Source organism: Pararge aegeria, chromosome 20 (assembly GCF_905163445.1).
Source record: "Pararge aegeria chromosome 20, ilParAegt1.1, whole genome shotgun sequence".
Taxonomy (NCBI): Eukaryota; Metazoa; Arthropoda; class Insecta; order Lepidoptera; family Nymphalidae; genus Pararge; species Pararge aegeria.
The window spans coordinates 9131758-9156408 of record NC_053199.1 but is presented as its reverse complement, the minus strand read 5'-3'; the positions used below and the strand labels follow the sequence as shown (position 1 = coordinate 9156408).

General features: G+C 36.5%; 1 protein-coding gene across 1 annotated transcript in view; it reads right to left on the bottom strand.

Annotated features, from left to right (window-relative positions):
- The window catches only part of LOC120632751 (RNA polymerase II elongation factor ELL), an 86789-nt gene that overhangs the window by 14278 nt on the left and 47860 nt on the right, over positions 1–24651 (bottom strand). The window contains exons 3-9 of the mRNA XM_039902741.1: positions 17679–17777; positions 14118–14269; positions 12835–13389; positions 9278–9348; positions 8249–8405; positions 6763–6995; positions 2218–2337 (exon numbers count right to left, since the gene is read on the bottom strand). Of these exons, the coding sequence (XP_039758675.1) occupies positions 2218–2337; positions 6763–6995; positions 8249–8405; positions 9278–9348; positions 12835–13389; positions 14118–14269; positions 17679–17777 (1387 nt within the window). The remainder of the gene's footprint in view (positions 1–2217; positions 2338–6762; positions 6996–8248; positions 8406–9277; positions 9349–12834; positions 13390–14117; positions 14270–17678; positions 17778–24651) is intronic.

Genomic DNA, 24651 nt, shown 5'->3' with positions numbered 1-24651 from the left:
TTCCTGGACGAGCTCTGCCACTAAAATCTTGACTACTATTGATACGTTAGGCGACCAACATGATAGTATTTTTTAAAATTTATATAACTTTGCCGTGTGGTGACGGCAGACTAGAATACACCACCACCCCTAACTGTTTACGCAGAGAACGCATCGAAATCTTTGCTGGTTTTGTAGCATTTTTTATTTATTACCCAAATCTATTGGTAGACTGTGTGATGTTATAGTGCTTATAACCTTCTTCTTAAAATGGACTATCCAACGCAAAAATATTTTTCCAATTCGAACAAGTAGATCGTAAGATTAGCGTGTTCAACCAAACAAACTCTTCAGTTTTATAACACTGATATAGTATACACAGTGGGGTGCACTTCATACATGCACAAAAGCACTGCCTACCCAAAAAAATAATATAACTCTTACGAGTTACAATTTTTTTAGGGTAGGCAATATTTTATAACTTTTATGAGAATTAAAATTTTGAATAAAATGGTAAACCCAAATAATATAGTATACACAGTGGCTTGCACTTCATACATGCACAAAAACATTGCCTACACCACCACTGGTAGGTAATGCTTTTAAAATTTTATAACTCTTATGAGTTAGTTTTAAGTTAGTTAGTTTGGTGTTGTCACCACCCCTCTTCTTCCCGGGGATTTCTCCCTTAGTCGCCTCGTACGATTTCCCTTGTCGTACGAGGCGACTAAGGGAATATAACGGAGAGCGGGCAGCAGCGTCCTCTGTTCTACTGCTACCATCTACTGCGTTCACCAACCCACCTGCCCAGCGTGGTGATTATGGGCAAATACTCCCTTTGGGAGAGGCTTTTGGTCCAGCGGCGGACTGTAATAGGCTGTCGATGAAAACTTGTACTTTTATCCTTTCGATATAATTATTAATTTTGTAGCTAAATTTCATTGCAAGATATAGCGATTGTCTAATAAAATTGAAGTCTTGTATTTTATCTTATCGAATTATCTGTTTAAAATGCTAGTGATAATAATGCCACTCAATTATAATAGCCTTTAATAATACATTAGTTTCAGTTTCCGTAACGGTTTCGGCCGGAACAAATTAATTAGACGCCGAATATTAAGTTACGGTTTTGGGTTTGGTTTAAAACTACTTTTGATATACCTAACTAACGTCTTATTAATTTTATAAATTTAAAAAGCATATACCATTTTCGGGTCCGACAGGATTTGAACCTGCGACTGTTTGGCAATCGCGGCCTGAGCGCTATTTCTAATTAAGCTACGGCTCTCCTACCCTCGATGCCGAAATTAGTATATGCCTTTTCACACCAGTCTTTCTACTAACTAATGTCGCATGGAGTGTGAAAGGATGTTTCATATCGTCTCGAATAGTGCCAATTTACGTAACTACCATACTCACAATACAGCTTTAGGACACTATTTCTACAATTTAAGCAATTAAAATATAACTCGCTTTAACGTTCAAAGGAAATATAATGAGGAAACCAGCTGGACATTCTCCATTACGTTCTCAAAGGTGAAATCTACCAATTCGCATATGGCCAGCGTTATCACGCTAACTAAGAGGCTCAAGGTCTGAATCCTTCTCATTCTAAGAGGAGACCCATGCCCGTAATGGGTCTGTAATGGTTTCATGATCATGACACTTTTGCTAATTTAACAAAAGGGGCAGAAAACTAATTTTGATACAAACACATTTAGCACATATTTTAAATGCAATGAAAACGTACGTTTCTTTTTAACAAAATCCGTTACGCGGCATTGTTCAAAAGGTCCTAGATTGGCCCCTCCAAAGAGTAGGGTTGGCCTAAACCACCACGCTGGGCAAATGGTTTGGTGATCGCAGTAGATGGCAGTTGAGCACAGCACAGAGGGCGCTGCTGTCCGATCTCAACTATAACCATTAGTCGTCTCGTAAGACACTCGAAGGAAGATAGGATTATTATCAGTACTTAGAAAGAGGAGATTATTATCAGTTATTGTTAGTACTTGTTTATCATCGTTAGTGACGCAGTATAATCCGGAATTCAGCCCCCCAACTCAATGAACTTGACCAAGAAGTGGCCAACCGGTCTTCATACAAAACTCATAATTCGACACCGACAGCTGTTGTATACTAATCGCAAAAGATATCGCCAGTGCTTTCATAGTTATTGAATAGGGAGAGAGTTTAATAATGATCCTTGCACTTGAAAAGGGATTTATAATAATATATTACCTGTAATACTAGTTTGCTCTACAGGAGGACTACTTCTACTAAAGCCGTTCGCCTTCACAGGACTGGGGCAGAGATCCTTAACCGTAGTGAAGTTGAGTGTGTAGCCGTTGTCCTTTTTAACTAGAAACAAAAAGAAAGAAATATATAAATTATCTTCCTAGAAAGATTAAAATGTTCTAATGTCCATTACCCGGTACAAAAGATAATATATTTTACTAAATCGGTTGATTTTACGTAAAATCAGAGTTAGTGTAAAGTCAAGCTTAAATAAAAAACAATTTATCTATAAAAATTTGGACATTATGTTTTGGATTATTCTATTTTCTTTTCCAATAATATATTCTAAATTATAAAAAAAAATATGGATGTTTGTTAATCATTCACACCAGAACGGCAAAACAGATATGAATGAAATTTAGCACAGAAATAGATTATAGCCTAGAATAGAAGATAGGCTACTTTTATCCCGGAAAATGTACTAATGTGATTTGTTTCTTGTGCCACAGACCAAAATATAGACATGTTTTTTTTTTCATTGTTTTCAGAAAACAACACCAACACACAAAAATTACCACGTGAATTAAATCGCGAGCAACAACTAGTAAGCCATACTTTATTGCATATTTTCTATCCAGTTTTTATTTAACACATCTGCCTATCAGTTGCCCTATTTGTCAAGTTAATAAAAGTGTAATAAAAATAAATTAAGTCAGTGATCGCTTTATTAGAACAAGTGTAATTTTTTTTTCTACCCATTAATAAAGTAGTATTCGTTACAATTAATGGATTATGGTTTCCTCTATAAATACCTATCGAGTGATACAAAACAACAGTTTCATTATATCCTTTAAGTTATAATATTGCATGGAATGTATTAGATAATGGTCCAAGTATTACTGCGGCAGTAATGTATGGAATAGAGTCAATAACAAATTAACGCGTAAAGTCCAACTAAGCATGGTGTTATCAGCTTCGCTTGTAAACACATCTATTTGTGTGCAAATTACGTTGTAACAGCATTGATCTAATTTTCGTATTACATATACGAGCACCAGGAAAATTCTTCGCATAAATAAAAACTTTGTAATACACATTATGTGACCTTCAACATGCTTTTTTGTTGCATTAAGGGTACGCATTATTTATTCGTCCTACATATCGTAACCCACTACTTGTAAAAAATAAAGATAATGACTGATATTTAAAATGTGTTTCTGGATGTTTATTTTTGATTCTCTAGGACCTACAAACACGATTGGAAACTATTTTTCCTATACATTAAAATTTCCATTATTATCACTTAAAACTCTTCCTCAATCATTTTATTGATCATCACAGATTCTAAATATTTTCTGGACAACCACTTGTAAAAATAATGGGGGTTTGCATGCATGTCTGAGAGTCCTACATAATGTTCTCAAACGTATGTGGTGGACTACGACGGCCTTAACCTTACATTGTGGGAGGAGATTTTATTCCGATTCCGATTTGATTCCGCCACGATGTTCAATCTCTGGAGAGACATAACAACTACGCGGAAGTTATTAAAGCAAATTAAGCTTAATTTTCATAATATACAGGTGCACTATCTATTCCCTCAATCTCATAGTTATTTATTTTAACCCTTATGCATTTTGTTTCTTGATAAGCAAAAATTTAATAAGCACCATTTATTTAAATTTCAACTGGAGCCTTGACTTTTCGACAATCTGATGAATGCAAAATGCTACAAGGTCCCGGGACGAATTAACTACGGAAATGGTAACTAATTTCACTGCATATAATTTTCATTTTAGCCCCTTTAAGGTTAAGGTAAAATTTTGGACGACCCGAGCAATGCACTGCCGAGAATTTAATAACAAGACGAGGCCTCGAGATTAATCACTGAGTAGACCTTGAGGTTTCGTTTGACTTTCTCTTGGTATTATTCCAGTATCGTTATGATCCAAAAATCGAAAGTAAAATGACAAATAGCGGAAAAATAAGGTGTCAAAGTGTCAAGCACTTAAACATAGCAGGTGGAAAACTAAATAAAGATTTTATGTGACAACGCTAAATGCAAACACAATAGAAAACAACATCGATGCTGCTAACATCAAATTTACTTTTTTTTTTAAAACAAAACAGTAGCAAATATCCAATTTAATAATGGGATATGAAGGACTTGACAGATGATAGCAGCTTCCAATATAAATAAAAAAATATACTACTATTTAAACGTCAGACGTCACGCGACAAGTCACGTTAGGATATAAAAGAAAAATCAAACAAAACCTAAGTTACAAGTGGTGGACTACGGCCTTAACCCCTTTTCATCGTGGGAGGTACATAAGTAACAGTTATTTGATACCAAGCTGTTCCCCGGGGTTTCCGTCCGCGTTTATTACGGTTTTAACAAATCCAGAGGGAAAAGTTTGTTTTCCTGGGATAAAAAGCAGCCTATGTTACTCTCCGTCCTTTTAACCAACTCCATGCCTAAAATAAAGTTGATTGGTTGCCAAGTTAGGGTGTGAAGAAAGGACAAACAAACAAACACGTTTTTGCATTCATAATATTAGTAAGACTTAATAGCGAGCAACAAATCGCAATTAAACTGCGCTATTAAAAAACTATTTTACTACATTTACTGATGGAATTAATCATAATTTATTTGTAAATTACTCATTGAAATTGGCTCCTTGGCTTAGTCGAATCGCGTGGGATACATAAGATTAATTGACAATGAATCCATCAAACTCAGAAATTATTTAGTTTAACGTGTGACATATTGCAATTATTAAAATTCAAGACATTAAATGGCATTATTACTAATTTAATAAACAACTATTATATCCTATGATTCATTTCAATACAAATAGCAGGATAAACATATTTTGAATTCATCAGTCTCCTATTACCAGCTAAATTAACATTTCGGCAGTTAGTTTGTTTTATGCTTGCATGCGATCTGCTTACTCTGAATTTTTTTTACATCGGAGAGAAAGTCGGCGAATCAAGGTTGCCAACTTTCGTGCCAACCTGCCGGTTGTATCGAGGTTAAAATTCCACTAGCGGATGTACTTACATTTTAAATTTGTAGACCTGCCAAAACCAGAGGCTAAGTGGACCCCAATGCATGTAGAGAGGGGGGGGGGGGGGGGGGGGGCAGAGAGAGAGAGAGATAGAGAGAGAGAGAGAGAGGAATTTTTGAATATGATCCTGTGGGTAGATTGCCTATTTCAACCTCACTCTTGCATATCTCCGTTTGATTTACGTCATGATTGTAGTGCTAAAGCGCACACGTCTGCTTACCAAAGAGGTCCCGAGCTCCCATAGACAGGGTAGGCCTGTCCTTAAAGACAAACAAGGCTCGGGGTGTTTGAATTACATGGAACGGGCCTAGGGCCACAACACGATGATACAGATCGCTCAGCAATCGCGTCTTACAAAATTTTTTTTATTTACATATAACCAAAACTAATAATAAAGGTTTTTTTTATTTATCGCTGATCTATCTACGATTCAGAATTGAGAAATCTTTTGCATTTGATAGACCAATTATTATGTGTCTTACTTAGACAAGAAAACTTTCGAAACGAAAGTTTATCTGGCTCTTTTTGGAAAATTCCCAGAGGAGAACCGTGCCCTATGGGGAACATAAAAAAGTAATAATCCCTTGTCAGGGGATAAAATTAACGTGTCAACCTGACTTAGCACGTCAACAGGAGCAGTTCACCCCATTTTATTATAACACATACATAATTTGTATATTATTTCCACCTAAGCGCCAATGCTCGAAGAGTTAATATTAAAATGAATACATAATATATACATATTAATAATTATACTTTGACAGTAGACACATCGCCATCTAGCCCAAAAAAAGTAAGCGTAGCTATTTTGTTAAGAATAATATACAAAAAATACTTATAAAATGCAGATAAACATCCAGACACTGAAAAACATTAATGTTCATCACAAAAACATTTTCCAGGTGCGGAAATCGAAATAGCTTTCAAATCAAGGACTCAGAAAGAAGCGACCCTTCTTTTGCCCACTGCGCGAATCGGCAGTCAGAGTTGATACAGCTTTTTTTTATTTGTTTATAGACGAGCGCTTGTCTGCAATCACACCAGATGGTAAGCGATGATGCAGCCTAAGGTGGAGCGCGCTTGCCTAGAAGATGCCTATTCACTCTTGATTTGAAGGTACTCATATTGTATGAACTGGGGAAAATCGAAGCTGGAAGAGCATTCATGATCCTAGCGGTGCGTATTAGAAACGAAGATGCGAAGCGCTTCGTACACGTCCGCGGTATATTGCCCTCGTAGGGATGCAGATCCTTACGGTGCCTCGCGGTTCGATGGTAAAAAGGCGAGAGGGCAACTATATCAAATAGTTCTTGAGCACACTCTCCGAAATATATCCTAAAGAATACTGCCTTTCGGTATTTCGGCAACCCTAGCGACGATGTTCCAAACGCTATGGGAGAAGACAGATTGCCTCCCGCTCATGCTAGCCGTGCTGTAGTGGGTCTTTGAGTAGTGGGCAGGGTTTAGGACTCACCCGCTGTCCGGTCGTCTTCGTTGTCAGACGCGTGCCGCTCGCCGGAGGAGGTGGTCGCATAGCCGGAGGAGGGCGGCGAGGGCCTCCTGTAGTGGGAGATGCGTTTCTTCGCGGCGGGCGCGTCGTCCGCACCCGCACTACTGCCGCGCTTGTTGGCGCTGGGGGAAGCGCGCGGCGACAGCGAGTTGGCAGAGTCGCTGCTTAAGGGTGGTGTGAGGTTTTGAGGTTTCCGCCTGGGGAGTGATAACAGTTCCAATGTCATTACGTGTCTTCTATTACCACAATGTTTATTAGTGCCGCCAAGAAGCATTGCTATGTTCCTTGGTTGTACAGGCACATGTAGCTTAACACACTCTTAAGGTTCATGAATGCAAGGCAGCACTTTGTAGGACGCGTTTCTTATGAATGTTGCTTTGCTTATAGTCAATTATTCACCATGTACTTATTGTCAATTATTACTATACAATTATAAATAACAATAGCTAGCAAACGGCATTCTACTAGGGTAGGAAGGAAAGTAGATGATTTATATGGAAATCTAACACAAGATTATATAAAAAAACTTGATAACAGAATAAATACATGTTGCAAATACCATCGGAACAATGGTTATAGCACAGAGTAAGGATCGGAAGGCACTGTAGATTATAAAGAGGGCCGAATAAGCCGTCTAGACGACAAAATCGTGCCGTAAGCGCAAGTGCGGGACAAGGTGAGGTCCCATACTACGGGTGCCACTGTGAGGATCTTGGCCTCGCCGATGCCGTTACGCTGTTTAAACAACGTCGGAATTCAGCACGAGATCAAAAGCGTCATACTTCAGTGTCTCTTATTCCTACTGTGGTAATAGCTTGTGTAATCAGTACACAGTGATACAACTCCGCTGCCCAACAGGGCAACGAATGGGCGCGGTGTGGGGAGTGCAGTACCCTCTCTTTCCGCGACGACCGCGGTAGACCAGCTCAGCTTTACTTGCGCGCTGGTACTTTCAATGAGTATACAAAATCAACTTACTATAAATATGGTAAAAACACAGGGTAAAGATAATCATACAGAGGTCTGACGGAGCTTTCTGACGCAATGTCATCATGTGTGTGGGGCGAGGAAAGGGCCATACACTATGTCGGCATTTACCGCGAGATCAAAGGCGAATTCTTTAAACGTGGTAATTTTCAGAAATTTTCCACAGAAATAATTATTTGAATGACCATACATACCACAAATCATTTCTTAATGGCTCGTATTGGAGAATTTACAAAATATGTCGTGAGCCTTCTTAAAGCCTACCCCGATCCTACATCCAGTGCATACCAGTTGTTATTTATTATCTTTACTACCGAGTCTTCGTTTCCGAGGATCGAAACATTATAACGTCACATTTGGGATGGGCGCACTTTTAAAAACTAATTTATAATTAATGCTGATTTTATAAGATTTTTTAATGTCTTTCAAGGAATTTTGTATTTTAAATACATGATTAACACACCTCTTGAGCATACGTTTTTCTTCCTCTGTATAGAAAGGCCAATCTTCATTGACATCATTCCATATGTGCCTACGTAAGTGGTAACAATTGTCCTTGAGCGTGCCAATCTCTGGCAGAATTTTGTTTACCATCATACGCTCCTTGTCTTTGAATCCCTCTGCAAATAATTTAAATGGTTATCAGTTCACTTCGAGAATGTAATAAGAAAATTTGTATGAGGCTTATATTTAAACGATTATCAAAACTGTAAACACAAACAAATCTCTGCATAGACAGATAAATGCTCACCAACTTCAAAATAGATAAAGAATGTTAGCTAAACTCACTCACTCTTTTCTGTCTGGCCTGTTTCTAAATCGCCCAAAAAACTTTAATTTAAGGTCAAAATATTGACTTAACGACTTAAAGACTTACAATACAAAAACTATGTAATCGTCAAATTTACCAAAAAGTGGAAGCGTAACGGGATTGTGAATATTTTTTGGTCAAAGAATAAATAATAACGTCAAGGCCTTGCATCCTTCTTACCGAATTTAGCTTTAATTTATTGTAAATGAAGTAAATAATTTAATATTATTTGGTGATCATAAAATGTTGATTATTTATCAATTTTATGAAGTAGGTTCATATTTATTGTGGTACTTTATATATTTTATTAATAGGGTACTAATTTAAATTTTGTTTCCCCTTAAATAGTGTCAGCTGAACATGAAGATCTCCTTAATCGATTTTCAGACGAAAATTACAGGTAATTTGATAGGAACGTCTCAATAATCCCAATTAAGTTGTGTGTTCAGAAATTAGTTACTATTTTCTTTGTTCAAAAATAAATAACTATGTATATTAGTATTTCCAAACCAAAAAAATTATGTTGAAACAAGAGTAACTTCTGGATTTTACATTAGACTTAAAAGTATTTCGTTATGTATTATATTTGTTTTTATTCATGTCAAAACGCTCTTAAGCACATAACGAGGTTTGATAGCTCAGACGACGATATATAGGTATTGTAGTAGATATATGGCTTACCGCTGCCGAGTCTCGCATACAGTTCGGGCTTCTTGAAAGGTTTCAGTGCTAATAATTGTATAAGTCTTTCTCTGAAAATAAAAAAGAAAAGGTTTCATTTAGTTTGTGTCTGACTGAACATAAGGAATGGATTGACTATCGGTTAAAGATGGCACATCAATCTGTAGATACTAACAATAATAAAGCAGAAGAGTTTGTTTTTTGTTGGTTCGTATCAAGGTGGATTAAAAATCCGTAAATTTATTTTAATAATCCTTCTTCAAATAAATTTGTGATTGATAAACCAGTAGGTCTAGCATGCGCGCCACGAGAAAGTTATTATATTATGCCTGCACATTATCTCGTCCATCTCTATACAAAAAATACGAGTAACAGGTAGAGATAATTGTCTCGTGGCACGCATGTTCGCCCTACAGGTATATCAACACAAAAGACGTAACTTGATTAGCATGTGAGTGTACCTACTAGCACTAACCAAGTTTAAAGTAGACAGCAAAATAATTACTAAGCTTCACTGATTCAACTAAGGACTCAAATTACATACTGCATAATAAGTATGCCTTGATGGTCTAGTGGTAAGTAGGTTCGTCTACGGATCAGGAAGCCCTGTAGGGCATAAACTCGTTACTAGATAATTATGTCTACCATTAACGAGTCCCATTTCTATGTGATAAGACGACAAAATGGGTAGACATACTTATGGTGTCTTCAAGGGGGCCAAAATCGTTAGGTTTTCTGACAGTAAATTTTGGATTGTCCAATCCCCTCGATGAGCACTTAACACGTTGAACCAGTAGCCGGTTATTATCACAGACTTTTAATAATTGGACATTGTAAAACGGAAATGATCCAGCCCACATCAAGGTACTTTTGAGATATTTAGGGGCTTTTAATCATATTTGGCATATCATTGCAATAGTTAATCAGTGTTTTATGACACTTTTACTGCCCACTGCTGGACTAAAGGCGACGGAGAGTCCCCCTACGGGAGAGTTTGCCCATAATTATAAAGCTGGGCGTTATGCTGTCTTAGTCGCCACGTACGACCTCCGCGGGAAAAAGATGGTTGGTGACAACTATATTCTGTGTTTCGTGCATAACTATTGCGAAGCTATGCCGCATTAATTTGTAAGACCCTATATGTTCGAAGACTACTTCTTCAGGGTGGAATAGAGCCTTATAGTTCAACTAACGAATATAACTAAAGGCCGCCGATTAGCATTGTTACAGGAGCCCGCCAACTAAGGTATTTGCAAGAGCTTTCTCTCTAATAGAAAGGGTGGTATGTTAAGGATGATGGTGCATTTTATGTTATTCAATCGCTATGTCGCAATCTAAGCCATACCTACTAACCTGCCATCAACCGTTTTATTACCAACAATAACAAATTAGTATAAATTGGTAGTTAACTAATTGGAGTTAATTAGTTAAATACGAGAAGAAGCTATTCGCGAACACGCCGAGGCGCAAAGAAATCACGACTATTGAATTATTGCCTTGAGTTGTTTCAACTTAATAATTTGTACACAACCTTGGTTGTGGCATGACTCAGTTCGTCGCGAGGACTAATCGCCATGTTAAGTTAGGTTTGTATTACAAAATCAATATTGGAAAGTGAGACGCCATTTTACTTGCCGGTAACATGGCGAAATCATGACCACAAAATTCTCCGGCCTAGCATTGTTTTGGCAGATCCATACATCAGAATAGCAGCAACCACAAATAAGTACCACTATGAATAAAGATAACGTCAAAGTTAATTATAAAATATATATATAGCCGTTAAAAGGGGATATTTAATGCAAGAAAACATTTCAAAAAGAGCTTGTAATTTTCTGTGACTTTATAAATGTAAAGTTTTCTAGGTTCAATTCATTAAACACACAAAAAAACTACACCAGTAGATACGATTGTTTGAGCTATTTACTTTTACAATTATAAACATAAATGAAAGAAAACTAGAAAGTAAATGATTCTGATTTTTATATCATATTTCTAGTTCTATTATATTCTATAATATTAAAGTTCAGGCAGAACATAAGATAAATACTCTACTAATCTACGTACGTAGTGATTATTTTTTAAATTCTAATCTCGGTGCTGAGGAGTCGTAAACTGTTGGTATGACAAAATAAAAATAAATAATTCAGCATTTTCCTACATTGCCTTATAGAATTAAAATGTTCGATTTTGTTGCTAGAATGTGAAATAATTTGGTCACTGAATCAAACTAGAAGCCACATCCTGTTCATAAAAGCCACATATTATCAAAAATACTCTTATTGATAATGAGATAACGTAATAAAGTTTATCATTTTATTTTCAATATATATTGTGTCTAAACGTTCTATATTATGCAAATAAAACATTAATATTAAGAATCTCGTAGTTACTATATAATTCTTAGATTTAATAAAAATATAAAATTAATTATTTTATATTGAACTACAAAAGATAACTACCACAAAAGATTATATATCCAACATTCACGAAAGTGGTTATTATACTATTTCCTACTAAAGGGTAAAACCACGGGAATTTGTTAGTATCATATGATAACGTTATTAAAAGTCAATATGACAATAAACGTAAGAACACAACACGTCACGTCAATATATTGATTCAGTTGTTTATATAAGAGAACTGATAAGTTGGAAGTCAATATTTTTTGCACAAACGTATTTTATTCTAAGAGGGCACGAGCTATTTTCGCGGGGTGTTTAACTTTAAGAAGGTGGCCCTTTAAGGTAATCTCAATATGATTTTAGGAGGTGTTAAGATTGTTTCACTATTTAGGGTATTTAGTTGGAACTGTCAGGTTACGTATTTTCTAAGTAAGCCTAAACTAACTTTAAATCCCCTTTTTGTCCTATAAAAAATCTCTGGATATTTATTATTTATTTATATCCTCAGTATACTTCATAATAATAAAATTTTCTTATCCATATATATATCACTATTCCATTTTAAAAATTGTACTTGCGAAGGCACTTTGGGGAGGTGCCCGTTATTTGCAGTTTTCTTTAAACACCCTCTCTCACATTTCCTACGTCCTCCCGGACTATAATTTGAACAAAGATTTAAACAATCAAGACTATTATCAGACAAAGGATTATTCTTAGGCAGGTTAAATATGTGACATTGAAAAAGTTTTTATTAATTTGGAGATAAGTAATAGTTATTATTAATGTTATATTTACAATAAAGAATAAATAAGAATAAAGATTGTGTCAGTACTCCAAGCTTTTAAACTATGAACCTTATTCTATGTTTATTCAATTTCATTAATTATTGTTATCAAACCCCATATGTGAGAATTTGTCATGTTTTTTTTTAAACCCCAGATTATTTTCCTATTCAACTAATGCAGTAAATTTTAATTGAAATTAACGGAGTTATTCTTTCTGAACTTTCTCATTTGTGGTGCTCTAAAAGTAAAAAAAGATACTGTAATTATTGCGCTTCGCAGTCCTAAATTACAACGCGCTTTTTCATAACGTCGTTAAAACAGAGTTTGAACATTCTGTTATATGTTTAATAATGTGTTTCATACTCACTTTATAGGCCGCCTGGTGAGGTCTGGGTTGGGGGGAGGCCGTTGCGCCTGGTGAGGATGTGGTTGCGGGTGCTGCTGAGGGGGCTGTGTGAGTGGGAGCGAGGGCGCGACGGCTGGCGGGCGGGTAGCTGGCGGAATGACCGCCGGCCTTTCTACTCGTTCAGCTCTCTCCGTCCGGTCGGGTCTATCGGACCGCTCCGGGCGCTCCTGCCGTTCTGGTCGCTCTGGACGGTCTTGCCGTTCAGGTCGCTCAGTCCTTTCTGACCGCTCGGGGCGTTCGGGCCGTTCTGATCGGTCAGGTCGTTCAGGCCGTTCGGGCCGTTCGGACCGTTCTGGCCTTTCGGGCCGTTCAGGCCGCTCAGGCCGCTCAGGTCGTTCAGGCCGCTCAGGTCGTTCAGGCCGCTCAGGTCGTTCAGGCCGCTCAGGTCTTTCAGACCGCTCGGCCCTTTCGAGCCGTTCCGCCTGAGTTGCCGGTCCATTCGAATACGCTGGATGTGTCGAGCGAACTTTGACTCGCCGCCCTATATCATTTTGGTTAGGTTTTATGACGCGTGTGCTGAAATAACAAAAGTACTACTTAGTGGAATTTTAACATGAATCATTTGAACGTGTACAAAGTACCTATATTCAAAATCAGAAGGTGACGACAAGGAAATCTTAAACTATGCGATTACAGGAATCGTTTTAGAGCCCAGGTGGAAAATGAATAGGAACAATTACTTCACGAAACGCTGTTATGTTAACGCTGTAACGCTGTAACGCTGTACAGAACAACTTAGGTCAACTTTCCAAACAATTGATAATACACTTACTTTAGTTACTGTATCTTAATTGGTAGTTAAACTTTCTTGGTGGACTCAAGAAACATAGGCCTCAAGACAAATTTCAAAATTAATTTACCAAATTTGTGTAAGTAAGAAACTAAATTGTCAGTAAACATGACGCTTCGCCATATTCCCCTTCCCATTTTTTTTTTTAATTATGAGATATACCGATGTCGATAACAATCGTATATATTTCTCCTCTGTGCAGAACATGCATGGAGGCTGAAGGCACATCCCATAATTTAAGTGCTAAAGTGCAAAGCAAAAGAGTATTCGAACAGCGCGTCTTCCCAGAACGACTCTGCGACATTGGCGTCTCGCTAAGCGATTAGAGTGAGCTCAGCCGGCTGAAGCGACCCAGAAAAGATCGGCATCAGCAGCCTTACGTACACGTCACACGAATGATTTCGGCTGTTTGAGCACGGTGACAGGCCCAAGAACTGAATAAAATAACCCGTACCATTTGCTTTGCTCCGCGGCGATAGTTCTGGACATGCGATCCTTGGTGGCTTCATAGGAATCGTCGTTGGCTTGCACGCGCATCCTCCGTGGCAGCGGCCCACACGACTCCAAACGCCGAGCTCCTCCACCCCTAACGCACTCAAACGAACCCTGCAATATTAAGAGGAAAGTATAGAAGGGATTCTCCATACAAATGTATTCCCCTTCTCCCTCGCTGGATAATGCCTCTAGGGCTCTAGAGCATTTTCTTTAAATCAAAGACAAGTGTAGAGATGCCCCAAACATTTCTCCTTCTTCACAAATACTTTAGAAAATCGGACTCTCTAAAATGACCATAATACCATGAATATTTCTCATTTTTTAACGAGCGCTCGAAGTAAAAATTGGAAAATAAAATAACATGAAAGAAAGTAAGAGAAACGTAGACATGATCTGTCTCACAATTTCTATGCTAAAAATAATTGAATCGGGACAGTTTGAGATGAGAAAACAGGGGAATACGAAATGTCGACCTCTTTATATTTTTATTGGTAAAACCGTATTATAACTAAGAGTGTCTGTTTGTTTCATTGTTACCTTCGACATTGTTTTTCACCAGGCAAGATTGTCGTCAAGCGCGTACCCATTAGCTATCTCAGTACGAAACAAAACATCTTAGCGGCTGAATTGATTTTGTTGATATTCACTAAATTAACTACACTAAACTACCATTCCCGGGGAAAAAATTGCCCGTTTCCTTATAGTTGGCATTTCATCTAAGGAAGGCATTCCCTATTGGTTAGGGCCTTTTGACTTTTTAACTATTGGAAGCAAGTGTGCAAGCAAAAATTTAATTGATAAAAAAAAGCTCCCTCGTTATTCGAATAACCAGATGCTTGGTATTTTTGCACACAACTATTCTTTCTTTAGTTATCAGAATATAACTAGGGAATTTTAAACTGTAATGGGAAATAAAAAACAACGGATGGGCCAACATACAAACTCATAAGTAAAAATCAAATTCATAACCCGTCCGTAGTCAGTAATAATACCTCAATCTAACAACTCACTTAGGCGAAGACATTCGATTAATTGCTTCCTACGTGCCCAATCTTGTTTTCAAACTTGTTCTCAAAAATACATTTGTACGACTAATTATATCAGACCGTAATAACCTTGTGACAGGGATATGAGCATATTATAAAGAATCTATAATAATTAAACAAATTAATAAAATTGCCTGTATTTGATTTCGAATTAACTCCCTCCTGGATTGTTCCCATATTGCAATACAAACTATCGCGACCCGCGACTATACACACCCCGCGACTATACAAATTTTATTGCCAAGCCATTGATCCGACCGCGACAGATCTCGCATCTCGTAATTTGCATTTTTACGTACATTTTAACCTTTATACTTGGGTGCTTAACATCTAGTGCTTTAACATCTAGGAAATCAACCGAATTAGCTCTCTAAAACCTGACATTCGTCTAGAGATAGTTCACTTCACCATAACATCGTTAGTTTACGATTAAAGATTCCAATAGTTTAAATTAAGTCACACTAAGGGAAATTAACGTTACTAAAGCTTACACTAATTTAAATTCGGCAAACTTCTGAATCGATTGGAGCGAATTAATTTAAAATGATAGTGGAATATCTCATTTCATTTTAATTTTAAATTTATTGATTGTTTTATCAAAATTCCCTGGCTAAGTCAGTTTAATCTTTGCAGAATTAGAAAAGAAAAGGTGATAAAGAAGGACACAAATATATAGAGTTACTATTCAAGTTAATACGTGAAGGAAAATACTTGACGAATTTGTCGGTCACAAATTATGGCAACAACCGCTCAGCGACCTACAAAAAGAATCGAGCACACCTTATCGACGAGGTGGTGTAGAGTTAAGTTTTATTTTTTTAGAATATCAGCTGATAGGTTTAACAAAGCGTTTCCTTGTACAATTGTATCTCAAATCTTCCGTTTCCTTCACGAAGGGAAACCAGTTGGGTAAAAACATGAATTTACAAAATAACTCGTTCAAATTGAGCACAGAAACAGTTGCAAGGGCAACTTCCAATTCCATCATCCATTTATATGATTTCGATATTATTGAATGGTCACAAAAGTTACATACAAATAATAAATTTTAAATAGCTCAATCGGGCTTGCTTTCAGCTTCGTATCTTTCTAAACTTGGCAAAAAAAGTCTAGATCTTTTATTGTCTTCCATGGTGATTAACTAACACTAAGTATCAATGCTGCTAGGTATTGTTATTGTTTCTATCGAAATTGAAGCGGTCTGCCCGCATCCATCCACCGAAATAATTAGAACCCCAAATTTGTTAGGTATCAGGTGCTATTTTTATAAGTTTGGGATGGTTTCCGCCATTAATTCTCAATATTTCTCCCAGGCTATATATAACATGGATAACTTTAAATTATAAAGACATGTAGGTAAGTAGCACGTTAAAAATAAAGTCGTATAAAAAAATACATACTTTTTCAACACAATTTTGTTTCCTACGTGGTAAGAAAGTGTCGAAATTGGTGGTTTCGATGGTATTGCAACTGTGCTGTGAGTCTACAAGTATGCAGAAAACAATAAAATCCTTCCTCAGGTGCCTACCGACAAGACGAAGAATTTTGTCATAAAAACTTGATGTCATAAAACTGCGATTTTTACTCAGCGATCTGACGACATAATAAGCTGTCTCTATTTTGACAGCGCTTTGATCGTAAGCAAGAAGATCTATTGTCCGTACTAAAATTAAGCTTATTATTCGAAAGTACCTGTACTAGCTTACAAAGTGCAGCGTTGACCGAGTCATTTATCGTACTTTGATGCATTATGATGAAGACTTGTCGAAAAATGTATTATTATAATTATGTCCAAAAATTCATATAAAATTATTAACCGGGGGGAGATTAATATGGGAGAAGCTAATTAATTATACATATTTATGATATGGGAAATTGACCTTTGGTGTATTATCATTTTATCGGCGACATTGGTTTCTACGTTTCAATAAACAATAATTACTTTGTTTCATAATAATTCCATTACACTCATATTTTAACAAATTGACACCGAAATAGACAATTGACATCTTCTTAAAATACTGAGTGCATCTTTTTTAAATTTCATAAAAATTATGTACCGTAAATTATTACTTCTAGCTTTTTTAATAATGGTAGCTACCCATTATTATTCAGTAATACAGCAATTATTATTAAATAACAATTTTATTCAAATAAGCTGCTAGCCGCGGTGACGTTTTAGCCAGGAGGGTTTAAAATTAAGATCTCGATGGTCTCTTTCTTCTTGGTAAAAAAATTTTAATGTTATCCATTCATTTTATAGTCTACAGGGAGTGGTCTCCAAAATTTGTAGCCACTTTGGCCAAAAAATTGTTTGATCATTTAAAGCGAAAAAAAGCGTCTCACCTCTCAAAGGTTTTATATTCAATTTCAATCTGATAATCGTAATGTTTAAGGTTTATACCTATGCAATTATTTTAATTTGCATGCTCTAATTACCAAGCCTCTAACAAGAAAACAATCAAACATTTTACCTGTGGACCCTCCATTTCTGCATTGCTATTGATACTGAATTTAAATGTGGACTCGCTTGGTGACCCGTTGCCACTCGTCGGAGCCGGAATGGAGATTTTCTGTAACAAAAAAAACAAACATAAGATAAAAGAAAACGTATAAATTGATCTTATTAGAGTAACCACAAAAAAACCTACCACACGCTAGATTTACTCCGTTTATTAGCCTGATGAGTTGAATTATACGTGTATTTAGCCTGACCAAACTTTAGCCTACACTTTTCTGATGGTTACTTAAGATGTTTTCTGTATTTTACAATATCATTGCCATTAAGGTTTTGATATGAGCAATAATTTAAAATTAAAATGGTTTCAATACTGTGTTTGTAATACAAGGCATATTGGAAAGAAGTATAAATTACAATTTTCAAAGTTTACCAGTCTATCCGAAAGGCTATGATAATTGACATTAAATGCAGTATATCTGTGGATGTTGATAAGTCCTGTCGAGCGCCTACGAACTCTGGCAACCGAGTTATGAATACGATGGAATAGGATGGATAGAATCACAGAAGCAAAAAATAACTTTAATATTTTAAGATCACTCTAAGGCCTTAATAATTTTACATGTAAGTCGATCGACTCTTTGGATTATCAGATCTTGATGACACAAGCCACAAAGCGTAAAATTTTCCGAGCATAAAGATAATTTAACCAATTCAGATAAATAATTAGGTACGTACTTAAAGATATCGTATATGAATGATTTATATTTAATTTTTATTAGGTAAAAATAATTTATTTAACAAGAACCACCGGTTCCTAAAACGAAGATCTCTAAGTAGATTATGAGTTTCCGACCGACTTTTGAAGGGTTCCATTTATAAAAACTGGAAAGTTTTTATTATTTTTGTGTCAAATCTGAACAGCTGAATGCATACACAATATGTTAGCAAAGAAGAAAACAAGGCTGACGCAACAGAACGCGAGCTCTAGCGTAATTATTTATTACTTTTAGAAAATATAAGTTTTTTTTTAGTAACTACTGCAATTTCTTAAATAATTTACGTGGTAATAACTTGCAATCTCTTGCCATCTTTGACACGTTTGTAAATGACATGTCTGCAATACACCTTTAACCATTTCTTACGAGTTAAAATAGAATAGAAAATTATAACGTAAACTAAATATAAATGTTCATCCCCATTGTTAGAGCCTTTCCCGAGATACAAGAGTATATAAGATACATATGAACTGCAGTTAGAAAAAAATCATGAATTCACTTAGTTTAACACAATTTTACAATCTGTGTTATTATGTTGACGAAATGACGTAATCGCTAGGCGACAAAATCGCTAGGAAATCTTTCTAGAGCCTAACGACGAATAAAAATAATTCATCATAATATGTAATTTGAAAATCAAATTTTTCGATAAAAATATAAAGTTTTAAAATAATGTTTGTTTATTGCTTTGAATGCGCTAACCTATGGAAGCAGTAGAATTTGAAAATTCTTCTTTTGCTAGTGACAGACAATTTTTTAAGGAAGGTATCGGAATATTTAACATCAAGCTACGACCCTTAGGCGCCCAAACCTTTGAAAAACAGAAAGAGTTAAGATGACTTACGTGTCATCTTAACTCTTACGGCGATGATGCGGGCGGGCTATGCAACCTGTTGGTTCAGGTAGAATAGAATACTGAATGAAAGTTTGTATTGGAAAAATTACTTATCAGAAGTTGTACACTGATGAAAGCGCGGGGAATCGCTATAAATAAATGCGAGGGCTATTTAGGGTAGTCTAGTAATGAGTAACATTTGACTTTCATCGCCTGGAATGGCAACGTCGCGGCGAATGGCAACACTCAGCCGCTCAGCGCAACGTACCGTTTCGCCACCAAGTAGACGCTTCGCACGCGATGTTTAATGAATTTGCACGAGAACGTAATGTGCAATTGTAATTTGATCGTATAGACATTTTGCTTTTGCTAGAACTAGTTTCCAACGCAATAAATATGACTGTATTGCTGGTCAGGTATCGTATTACATCGTTTCAATTTGAATCGTCATAACGAAGGTGAGAAATGACAAACCTTGGCTATAAAAAGAACACTAAATAATCCCTAACCCAATATTATGGTACGCGTTATCAATAGAGAATTATGATAAGATGGCTTAAAGTGTCCGAACATCGCGCGACGCACGTCACTACATGCGTGGCCCCGAGCCGCTTTTAAGGTCGTGGGCCGCGGACTGACGACGTTTGCCAGCACCACAATGCCAGGCAATTAACCCTTTAAAATGAGGTCTAAATTCGTCCCGAGAAGTCACACCTTTGACGCGATACGACAAAAACTCGTAAATAATGGATCAGCCATCACGATAAACAAAAGAAATCTAAGAGGTGATGTTTTACTTAACGAACAAGAAACGCGATGAATTTGTTGCGAACAGAACAGAATTTTGTTTTCTTTCTATTTATTTGGTTATTAAAAAATAAAAACAGTCAATATGTAGAAGTAACTAACTCTTGACAAAGGTTCAGAAAGCATATCGCGGAGTGATGAACCCAAGGTGAGATATACTACATACAATTATAGAGCTGATGAGGAAAAAACCCGCTACGAGACGAGTGCGAAGGCATAGCGGGGGAGTGCGGGGCGCGGCTTTCTCTGCGGTAGCAACCTCGGCCGATATAAAGAGCTCGTCGCGATGGATTCGTCGGCATTCGGTTAACAGCCGCCCAGCCCGCTACATTTGCAGACTCCTGAATATCTGTTATTGTTTCATTGTATTGTTGTTGTTTTACAGACTTTTAAGGCGAATTAATAAATGTAATATGATTAGATATCAATTTGTAGGTAATGAGTCCAATGCATCAGCTGCTGTTCGTATCATGTCAAGGTTGTTAGTTTCATTGTTTGTCTTTTAGCGAAGGTCGTTCGAGTCTACGCCTCGGTTGGACCGGAAAATACGAGGAAATTCATCATCCGCTTTTCAAGGCATTGCTAGAATACTGTTCGGACGTTTCGTTTTTTCGCGCCTTATCCACATGGACAATGATGACTTTGTCGGTTATGATCATTCAGTGTTGTTACATCATTCTAGACTATGCAACCCGTAGACTATGCAACTGATATCGTTTTGTAGTTCGAAGTAATTGTTTATCGTATTTTATTCGTCGTGCACAGCGACCAAGGCTTTTGTTGCTTACCTAATTTCTCAGCAAGCGGTACACGGAGTTGCAAAGTGAGAGGCCGACCGAACCGGTTCGGTGTGCTCGAACAAGAGACATACGTACAAAATAGCCTTAGCTTGTTTTGCTGCCTCAGAGTTGTTTTATTAACTAGGCATGAGAGAATAGGTAGCATTAAGTTCCGTTCAAAGTTTCGAGAGATTGGCTATAATAGATTGTATGTGACAAACCCGGACGCGAATCAGGCAGCCAGCAGCCGTTCGCCCCAACCGAGCCAGTTAACGTGTTGTATTTTATTGACGTAACGTTGTGGAGGTGGTACGGGTCGTATAATACAATATCGACTTTAGTGGCAAAGATATTAAATACATAATACGCTACGTTAAAACTGGCGCACGTCAGCAGTGAACGATAATAAATAGTTCTCAACACGCAGCGTAGCGGGAAATCCACGCAGCTGGGTTGTGATCGGCCCCACGTTAATTGCTTACCGACTTCTTATCTTATTTTCTATATACACAAGATATTATTTGTTAACAAAAATTATAACTAAAGCCATATTATTTAAAAACGTAGCCTCTATCTGGTTTATCAAGACTGAGGTAAAATTACGTCCATAAGATAACTTTTTATCATTTAATCATTAGTCAGTTTACAACGCCCATTTCGATTTTATTCTTATCGCTTCTCTCGTCACCTTAATGCCTTTTATGATAGGTACGAGATTGTGGTTTTTTTTCCGCCACAAATGACAGTAACCTTGTTTGAACTATGAACGGCATTTTGTATTTAAAAGCAAACGATGTATAGCTGATGAATTCTTCATGATTACTGAGATCATTATACTAAAATAATGTACGGGGAAGGTTTTTCTCAGACAATAATCTTGTAGTAAAAACACTTTTTAAAACAAACTTAAAAAGGTACATTATAAAATAATAACTCTTAATCGGATAATCGTTGATATCTAATTTGTAAAGGTTAAGCATAATAAATACTTCTTATAAACAAACAAATAAACGTCAGAGAAACCGACGAGTTGATAAACAACATAATATAGGTACGTACTTGTTAACTAAATCCAATAAGGAAGACGTTGAGATATACACAGGTTATCGCACCCAAATTGACGAGATCTTTTATTCGATACCAGATCAAATTTAACACTTGAAATTTCGGAGACGCCCGCGGAAGAAATTGTTCTAACAATTACTAACGGTAGTCGTCACTTTCATCGCAGACACATTTAAAGGCAAAGTGAGTGGCCAGTTATTCGTGAGGTTTCTACAATACTATTTGCATATTCACCGACTTTCTAATGGACGATACGGCCGTCTTGTCGCAATCGTTGGCAGTGGTGAGGTAACATCAATTCATTTAATTATATGTCCGACATACGTGAAAAATACGATATTCAAGTCTCGCGTTTTGTTGTCACTGAACTAGCTAACTACGTATTTTGAAAACACTTAACTAACCTTTTAAAAATGTCCTCCAATGCCATTAAGTAAATTTTAATCATATGGGCATATTAGGGATCAATAAGCGTGGCAGAAAGTCTGAATAGTTATGCGATGTTTTTTCATTTTCTAACATTTGAAAGGGGCTGTCGGTTTAAGTAAGTAAAACACTGCATAGCAGTTTCGACGTTATCCCACGTTTCTTTAAAAAGTATTTACGGCGGTTTAACAATTCTACATTCGATTACGGTTCTAGCAGACTACTGAACCAAGGAAAACTATCACGCTCACCGAACAATTTAATTACAAACGTTGCATTCTCTGCGTTTGCAAAAATTTTAAAGACCATCGCATAACGTATACTTAGAAATTGAAAACAATTGATTCTAAACATTTTACATTACGGTGAATGAACTATTCCATGTTAATTATTTTTCGTATGCTGCTGATTAGATTAATAACGCGCAGCTCACTTGAACGTGTAATTTGTTATCACTTTACGATAAGAACGGATGAACGCGTCAATCTTCATGATTGTAATTTGCAAAAGGTAGGTATCTAGATCAATTTTGTATTCAAATAATAATGGCGTAAATCAGTGCTTCAAATATATCGTCCAATAGCGACAGTAGTTTACTACCTACAACTCGTTCATATAATGGGTTGTTTTAAGCACTTGTTGTACATTCTACAACAAGTGCATAAAAGAACTAGTTATAAACAGTGCATTTCGCTTTGATTGCGAAAAAACAACAAGTGTAATTGCAACTAAATGTATCCATTGTCATTTTGTTTTTATTCTTAAAAGCAATACTCCCTTGTACCTATACTGCCCATATTCTAGTGCAAAGTTAATGGAAGCCAATTAAAAAAACACCATACCAATTGTATATTTTGTTTTGTCATCAGATTTCTATGAACACATAAAAAAACAAAAGCATATAAAGGCTTTTCGTCCGATTATACTAAGTATATAAAAGAACCTTAAGAGCATTGCAGTGAAAAATAAATATATTAAATTGCAACAAATCGGCGTTTGGGCGTGTCTTTAAAGGATTCATTCCATGCCGTTCTCCTCGCGATATCTGCTCGCGACCTTCCGACAACGGAGGGGCGCCTCTCACCGACAACGTGACTGCAACCACGGCCTTACGACGCGAGGCTGTATCGAAACCTCTACGTAACCAAGCTCTTTCCAGCGGTTACCCAATGCCCGATAGAAGTTCCGTCGATGTCTCCATTATAAAATAGCTGAATTACCTGCATATTAAAATCACTAATACTTCACGTGAACACTTTGCGTAACAAATACTGTCCACATAGATCTATCTCGTTTATGATCCGAACATTATTCATATTTTATAAACCAACTCGTCATGTTTTATTGTTGCATTTAAGTGATCTTAGCTTGAAATTGAATGTTGAGATCAACTCCGAGTATACATGCGAATTCTCTTTTTAGCGAGATTTCGAAAACAATGGGTAAGTAAAAGGCAGGTATGTATTCTCAGTAGACGACCGACTTTACTGTGCACTTATTCATTTCAGAGTTACTTTTACTAGACGAATAAAGAATTTTGATTCTATTGTGTAATAACAACTTATCAATCAATTTATGTAGTTACATAAAAACCCTAGAAACATTTGTGAAAATGAAATTGAAATCAAAGCTACATAAACCTATATTGGTGTTCTTGTGGAGGCAATAGAGTCGGTGAAAGGGACTAGCAAAATTTATAGAACTTATTAAAACATTTAGGTGTTTGCGCTGGTTGCGCAAGAATGTTTCATAAGTCTATACTTACTTTTAACGGTCATAAATTACGTGAGGAATCAGTTGAAAAATCATAGATTAATAGTCTTACAAACGCACTACGCGATGTCTACACAATGTCGCAAGTATTTAGATCAAGGTGCGAAACGCGCCTCGAGAATCGAAATTGAAACCGAGGATTTTTTGACGACGAATCACGCATTCATTCAAGAAGCATATAAATGTTTTAATGACATGATTACTTAATAGAATATTCAATTGCCTGTTTTTAATTATACAAGCGTGTTAAGAATAAATTATAAAGCAATTTTAATTTTGTTCTAGCTACTAAATTCATTTTTTTTTATAGCCGCGAAAACAACCTTCTGCGCCCTATGGTGACATCGCCAAGCATAATATGCTCTAAAGGCCTAATCAAATCTATATCTGTCCGGATCAAAATCGATGTTCTTTCTTCCGTATTAAAAAAATCCTTACTTCCTTATAAAAATTGCGAATGTGAGTTAGTTCATGTTTGTTACGGCTTACCTTACCAACCGATTATTATTATATATCATTTTTGTT